At 44.9% G+C, this 8,181-nt stretch overlaps 1 protein-coding gene across 1 annotated transcript; it reads left to right on the forward strand.

The window, feature by feature from the left end:
• Positions 1-3,480: 3,480 nt before the first annotated feature.
• LOC122941227 (E3 ubiquitin-protein ligase TRIM39-like) lies at positions 3,481-6,883 on the forward strand. The gene has a single exon (XM_044298300.1). It carries the CDS (start codon positions 4,027-4,029, stop codon positions 5,512-5,514), a length of 1,488 nt encoding a protein of 495 aa, XP_044154235.1. The 5' UTR covers positions 3,481-4,026; the 3' UTR covers positions 5,515-6,883.
• The last annotated feature ends 1,298 nt before the right edge of the window (positions 6,884-8,181 follow it).

Here is an 8,181-nt window from a genome sequence, read left to right on the forward strand (position 1 = left end):
AGATGGAAGTTTGGAAGTTTGGAATAAAAGTACATTTTTTTTTTTTTTTTTTTCCTAACTTACTTTTCCCTTCTTTCCCTGCCTAACGGTGCCTCTCCCTCACTGACCCTAACCTACCTGGGTGGCGATGGGTGCAGGAGGGTGATGGATGGCGATTAGGGGGACACAGGAGCTGGTGCTGGACGATGCTGCACGGTCAGGGTGCTGGACAGGAAGAGGAGGGGAGAGAGGAGCGCAGGAAGTTTGAATCTCGGGCCTCTCTCCCCTGCACCAATCAGCACCCTGGACAGCAGTGTTCAGTACCAGGGCCAGCACCGCCTCCTCAAATCCTCGGACTGCGATTGGTGGTGTAAAATTACGCCACCGATCGCAGTCTTTTTCCAGTTCATCGGGTCACAGGACACCCGAATGGACCGGAAACGCAGAAAACCGCAGGTCTGAATTGACCTGCGGTGTTCTGCGATCGCCGATACGGGATGCGTTGTTACGGGATGCCGGCTGAATGATTTCAGCCGAAATCCCGTTCCGATTAACCCCCGCGGCGCCGGAATTACATTTTTAAGTCAGGACGTACCGGTACGTCCTCGGTCCTTAAGGACTCGGGAAATAGGGCGTACCGGTACGTCCTATGTCCTTAAGGGGTTAAAGAACTCTCCTGTAATTAGTTATATGTATGGAGAATAAGGGGTTGCTTATATACCGTTGCATATGGGTTATTTAAATGTTATGCTATTTAAATGGTTTAATGGTTATAAAACAGCTGCTGTGGCCGATAGAATCCAACTCGGTGTGTGTCTTATGTGGGTTAAGGTGAACATTGATGGGCTAGTGGGGAAGGTGTTCTTTGGTCCGTCAGCTGTGAACAAGGAGCTGTATTATTGCCAGTTTTAGGACCTCCAGAAGGATCGCTGTTCAGCTGCGCTCCTCAGTGCAGAGTAAGGCCGAATGCACACGGCCGTTGTTCACGGTCGTGAGCGGTCCGTGGAACCGCGGCCTGGATTCCTGCTGAGAGCAGTAGCGCACGGCGTCATGGGTTGCTATGATGCCGTGCGCTCCCTGTTGCCGCAGTACAGTAATACACTGGTATAGATCATACCAGTGTATTACTGTACTGTGGCGGCAGCAGGGAGCGCACGGCGTCATAGCAACCCATGACGCCGTGCGCTACTGCTCTCAGCAGGAATCCAGGCCGCGGTTCCACGGACCGCTCACAGCCGTGAACAACGGCCGTGTGCATTCGGCCTAAGGCCTAGTTCACACGATAGAGTGTACGGGCCTTTTTTTGTGTTCCGTATACAGAACCATTCATTTCAATGGTTCCGCATTAAAAACGGAATGTGTTCCGTAAGCATTCCGTTTCCGTATTTCCGTTGAAAGATAGAACATGTCCTTTTATTGCCCGCAAATCACGTTCCTTGGCTCTATTCAAGTCAATGGGTCCGCAAAAAAAAAAAATAAAATAAGGGAACACGTACGGAAGTGCATCCGTATGTCTTCCGTATCCGTTCCGTTTTTTGCAGAACCATATATTGAAAATGTTATGCCCAGCCCAATTTTTTCGATGCAATTACTGTATATGCCATACTGAAAAACGGAACAAAAAACACAACAGAACAATGGATCCGTGAAAAAAAACAAAAAAAAAAAAACTCCTCTTACCATTTTTGTAAAGTAGTTTTACCTGAGGAGGAGTACGAAAGTTGCAGTAATGCAAATACATAATATGTAGGCTTATACTTGCTCACATCTGCATTGAAGGCTCAGGCTACTTTAACACTACGTTCACACTAATGCAGACGGAGGCTCCGTTCAGAACGGATCAGTCTGCATTATATTGGCAAAAAATGGCTAAGTGTGAAATTAGCCCGAGCGGATCCGTCCAGACTTTTACATTGAAAGTCAATGGGGGATGGATCCGTTTGAAGATTGAGCCATATTGTGGCATCTTCAAACGGATCCGTCCCCATTGACTTACATTGTAAAAGTCTGGACGGATCCGCACGGCCAGGCGGACACCCGAACGCTGCAAGTAGCGTTCAGGTGTCCGCCTGCTGAGCGGAGCGGAGGCTGAACGCTGCCAGACTGATGCAGTCTGAGCGGATCCGCATCCATTCAGACTGCATCAGGGCTGGACGGAAGCGTTCGGGTCCGCTCGTGAGCCCCTTCAAACGGAACTCACGAGCGGACAGTTGAACGCTAGTGTGAAACTAGCCTCAGTCTGTTGCAGATTCTGTCAAAAAAACCGAAAAAAAAAAAAAGCCTATATGCAACAACTTTTTTTGCCTGGTAAAAAGACAGACAGGATCCCGAAATGGAAACTGAACGGATCCCATTATAGTCAGTGGGGTCTGTTCCGCTTCTTCCCTGTCAGTTAGGCTACATGCACACGACTGCGGACCCGCAAAACACACACAGCCTTTACTATAATTGCCTATTCTTGGCCGCAAAGTGCGGACAAGAAAGGGACATTTATTTTTTATATGTCTATCACATATATTAGTTTCACCTTTTAACCTCTTAAGGAATAAATGTCACATTTAGACCCCAATTTCAATTTTCATATATGTAGGGGCAAAGGTTTAAAAGTAATAACAGGAAGTATTACTTTACTGAGAGAGTAGTGGATGCGTGCAATAGTTGAAAAATCAAGATACACTTACAACTGAGATTTATAGGGTATCATGCTATTATATCTGTCATTGAAAAGGAGTATCATCTATGGCAGTATTAAGTATGTACTTGCACTCACTGCATGAATATGTACTACTGATTTTGAATGACCAATAAAAATGTATATAAAAAAAAAAAAAAAAAAAAAAAACTAACATTTGTTATAGGAAAGAGTAGCTGTATCAACATGCATGAGTGAAGTCTGGTAATTACTATTGATGACCTTTTCTCTGCATAGGTCATCAGTATCAGATCAGCAAGGGTCCAACACCTGGATTCCCCACAGATTAGCGGGTGCTTTGTGATCGCTGCGGCCTCTTCCTAGGCCATGCAACATCACTGTACATCGGTCACATGGCCTAGTTGCAGCTCAGCCCCATTGAAGTGAATCGGGTTGAGCTGCACCACCAAGCACTACCACTGTACTACGTATGGTGCTGTGATTGGAGACAAACCAGGAGCCAGCTGCGCTCACCAGAGCTCCGGCGAGTGCAGCATCTCCCTGTAAGGGCCGTTTCACACGAGCGGATGCCGTGCGTGGCATCCGCTCCGTGAAAGAGTGCCAAGACCCGCTGCAGACTGCAGAGGCACGGAGCAGTAACATGACTGATAATGCTCCGTGCCTCTCTGTGATCTCTTTACTACGAAATCACAGTGACAACTGTGATTTCGTAGTAAAGAGATCACAGAGAGGCACAGAGCATTAACAGTCATGTTACTGCTCCGTGCCTCTGCAGTCGGTCTTGGCACTCTTTCACGGAGCGGATGCCACGCACGGCATCCGCTCGTGTGAAACGGCCCTTACAGCTGATCGGCTGTGGTGCCGGGACTTGGACCCCTGCCGATCTAGTAATGATAACTTATCCTCAGGACAGACCATCATCATCTTTTCCAGGATAACCCAATTAAGAAATAGGGTACATGTGCATTCTCAGGAATGTAGGCAAGTCTCCCCCACAGCTGGCAGTCTGGTCAGCCCTAGTGGTGGTCAATTATGGGCCGCTCCTATGAACTAAGTCAGTTACGTGATCAGCTCAAGTGCATCATGACTATGAAAGGTGGCAAGGGGCCCATGACTATACCGCTTCTCAGTCCACCACTGTGCTGCACTCAGAAGAGATTAAAAAGGAGTCAATACAGATTAGAGATTATTGGAAAAATGTCTGTTCCCGTGTAGAACTCGCTAACACGTCAGCATGTTATTGAAATTTAAGTCTAGCCAGGGGCAGAACAACTTAATAAATTCATAAAAAGGTGAGGCCCGACATTGCAGACTCGCCCAGATTTGGAATAAGGTAAAACAAGCTCCACTAGATTTCAAGAGACATTTTTCAACTCGTCTATTTTTTTTTGAGAATGGCGTCTACTGATGTGACAGAAAGTCTCATCTGCTCCATCTGTCTGATTATCTGTGAGGATCCTATAAAGCTGAGATGTGGACACAACTTCTGCAGGGAATGTATTCAGTACCTGCTGGATAACCTGGAGGGATCTGGAGATTTTACCTGTCCGGAGTGCAGAGCCGAGTGTCGAGAACATCCTGTTCTCCCAAGGAAACAGCTTTTGAGTGAAGATAATGGGATCTTCTGTACCGAATGCACATTTTCTCCTCTACCTGCTGTGATATCTTGTTTGTACTGTGGAGCTTCTCTATGTGATAATCACTTGCGAGTCCACAGCAAGTCAGAGGAGCACGTTCTCACTAAACTGAATTTGACATGTTCCACTCACAAGAAAGCCTCCACGTATTACTGTTCTGAAGATGCAGCTTGTATCTGCGTCACATGCTTGCTTTCTGAAGAACATCAAGGACACCAGGTGGAGCCACTGACTGACACCTCAGATGATAAGAAAGAAAAACTATTATATGTTCTTGAGACACTGGTCAAAAACAAAAAGGCTGCAGAGGAAAAAGTTGAAGACCTACAAAACTATCTAAGAGAAGCCCAAGAACATGCATGTGGAGTGACCGAGAAAGTTGTGGCACTGTTTAGAGACACTAGAAGAGAGCTGGATGCCCTAGAACATAAAATCCTCAATTACATCTCCAACCAGGTGGAGGAGGCCAGAGCTTCAGTCTGCGATCGACTCCACGAGCTGGAAATACAGATAACTGAACTGTCCAGAGAAATAAGGGACATGGAGGAGCTATGCACCAGGACAGAGCCTTTGCCGGTCTTACAAAGATGGGAGTCTCTCAGGCATGACATTGGGGATGCCCCCAATCAGGCTCGGAGTGATGTGGATGTAGGCCTGATCTCAGCAACTCTACACACAGCCCTTTCAGATATTGTGACCAGGGCGAAAAGGGGTTTCTATGTCCAGCAGACACCAGACATTGTGCTGAACTTGAACACCGCTTCTAATGATATACTTATTACTACTGACCTTAAAAGTGCATCTGGGTCACAGTTTAAGCCGAATTGCCCAAAATTACCAGAGAGATTTCAGTATAACCAAGTTTTAAGCACCAGGAGTTTCCCTTCTGGTAGACATTTCTTAGAAGTGGAGACTTGTCACACTGGGAATTGGAGGCTAGGAATGTCCTACCCCAGCATTGCCAGGAAAGGCTACCACTCGCTCATCGGTCATAGTAACAAGTCGTGGGGTTTGTGCAGATATCTGAACCAGTATTTTGTACTACACGACAGGAAGTTCATTCCTGTTCCCCACAAGCCATCTTCTCAGAGGTTGGGGATATTCCTGGATTACGAGGCTGGCTACTTGGGATTTTATGAGTTGTGTGATCCCATAAGGCACCTGCATACCTACAGCACCAAGTTCATTGAAGCTCTTTATTTTATACTTGGTGTGTACACGGGATGGGTAAGAATTAGAAACTAGTTCTAACAATCTGGGGACCAATTCTGGTTGGTTCCATTGTGGAGATTTATGTTTAAAGAGGGTTTTCAAGTTTGGCGTACAAGGTTCGGGTTATCCAAGTATACCATTATGAATTCCACTGCCACGGACCACAAGTTATGGTCCGTAGTAGCGGAATCCATCATGGAATTCTTAGATAACCCAAACCTGGTACGCCAAACATCGAAAAACACACATCCGTTCCACACTAGTCTCCACCTAAATGTACTTGTAGAAACTAGTTTAGAAGGAATGTCTCAATGGCAACCCCTCTACAGATGTGCCATATCCCTCTACTCCATTGGTACCCACCGGTCTTTACTGACTAGCACTGCAGCGACTACATACACGTGATGCTGTAGACTGACTGGCTGACATATAGGGCCCGTCGTCACTAAATAGAGACCAAATGGGACACTGGGGACTGAACAGGCAAGTTGCATATTTTCCACTTATTTCATAATTTTTTTTGATCTTCAGTATTTTATTTCTGAATTCCAGACAACCCCTTTAATCTCTGTCATATGCTAAATCATTCATTCAGTGGCCTAGCTATAAGGTGCAGATGTGACATCACACCCAAAGCCTGGTATCCTTCCACTGTACAAAAAGCACAGTAGTGCTATAGTCCTATAGCATGTGATGGTTCAGAAATATAACTGTCTAGATATACAGTCATTGGAGCATAGCTAGTCAGATTTGCCAGTCTGGACCCTGGGAAACCCAGCTTTGCCAGAAAGAGGTCATGGAAACAACTTGTATTTAAAACTTAAAGGGGTTGTCCAGGATAATAAGAACATGGACGCTTTCTTCTAGAACAGCGTGTACCTATCCACAGGTTGCTGTGTGGTGTTGCAGCTCAGCCCCTTTCACTTCAGAGTCAAGCCGTTTTACCACATAACAATTTTACAGCCCTTTATCCATAATACATACGACACACTTAGAAAGTCATGACACTGCTAGGATAACGGAACATGGATGTATATTATGGGAAGGTATTGGGGTAAATAGGCAAAGTAAAATGATCTTTGTCCTCTCTGCCTGTAGAAACCACTAGAGGGAGCTCAGGAGCTTACTGTATACTGTGGATCTGTCAGCAGTTTTGTACCTATGACACTGGCTGATCGTGTTGGTTCCATGTCCATATATGCCCATTTTTCTCAGCAATGTGAGGTTTTAAAATATGCAAATGAGCCTCTAAGAGCAACAGGGGCGTTGCCATTACACCTAGAGGCTCTGTTGCTATCTCTGCAACTGCAGCGCCCTCTTTACTTTGATAGGGCCATTAATGATGACGTTTTCACTGCCTGGCCCTGTCAAAATGGAGAGGGCGTAGTAGTTAGGCCTATTGCACACGACCGTATGGCTTTTTCAGTGTTTTGCGGTCCGTTTTTCATGGATCCGTTGTTCCGTTTTTTGTTTCCGTTTCTGTTCCGTTTTTCCGTTCCGTTTTTCCGTATGGCATATACAGTATACAGTAATTACATAGATAAAATTGGGCTGGGCATAACATTTTCAATAGATGGTTCAGGGAAAAACGGAACGGAAACGGAAGACATACGGATGCATTTCCGTATGTGTTCCGTTTTTTTTGCGGATCCATTGACTTGAATGGAGCCACGGACTGTGATTTGCGGGCAATAATAGGACATGTTCTATGTTAAAACGGAACGGAAAAACGGAAATACGGAAACGGAATGCATACGGAGTACATTCCGTTTTTTTTGCGGAACCATTGAAATGAATGGTTCCGTATACGGAACGCAAAAAACGGCCAGTAAACGGGAAAAAAAAACGGCCGTGTGCAATAGGCCTTAGAGGCTCTTCTGTCTCTAGGTGTAACGGCAACGCTCCAGTTGCTCCTGAAGGCTCATTTGCATATATTAACCCCTTCTATCCAGGGTCAGTTTTCTCCCTTCTGCCCAGGCAATTTTTTTGCAAATGTGAAGTGTCACTTTATGTGGTAATAACTTTGAGACTGTTTTCTTGTGACACCTTGTACTTCATGATTGGTCTTAATTTGAGTCAATATATTTTACCTTTAGTACAAAAAAAAATAAAAAATAAATAAAAAATAAAAAAAATAGAATAATTAGCAATTTTCTAAATTTATATTGCTCAGCTTTTAAAAATACCTCATAACGTATTTATCACTTAACATTCCCCATATGTCTACGCTATGTTGGCATCATTTTGTAAATGTCTTTTTTTTAGGACGTTAGAAGGCTTAGGCTACTTTGACACTTGCGGCAGAGTGACCCGGCAAGCAGTTTCGTCGCCAGAACTGCCTGCCGGATCAGGCAATCTGCACGCAACCGGACAGCATTTGTAGACTGATCCGGTCTCACAAATGCATTGCAAGAACAGATCCATCTCTCAGTTTGTCATACGGACAAACTGATCCATTCCTATTTTTTGTTCACAGTTTTACCAGTCTGCGCATGCACAGACCTAAAGGACGGATCCGGCATTGCGATATTTTTAATGCCGGATACTGCACTAATACATTTCAATGTAAATTAACGCATGGGGATGAAACTGATGAGTTATTTTCCGGAATTGAGCCCCTAGGACAGAACTCCATGCTGGATAAGAAAAAACGCTAGTGTGAAAGTACCCTTAGAATTTTAGAAGTAATTCTTAAAATTT

This window comes from Bufo gargarizans, chromosome 6 (genome assembly GCF_014858855.1).
Source record: "Bufo gargarizans isolate SCDJY-AF-19 chromosome 6, ASM1485885v1, whole genome shotgun sequence".
NCBI classification, from domain to species: Eukaryota; Metazoa; Chordata; class Amphibia; order Anura; family Bufonidae; genus Bufo; species Bufo gargarizans.

Coding starts and splice junctions, on each gene's coding strand:
- LOC122941227 (XM_044298300.1), top strand. CDS start 4,027: ATGGCGTCTACTGATGTGACAGAAAGTCTCATCTGCTCCATCTGTCTG.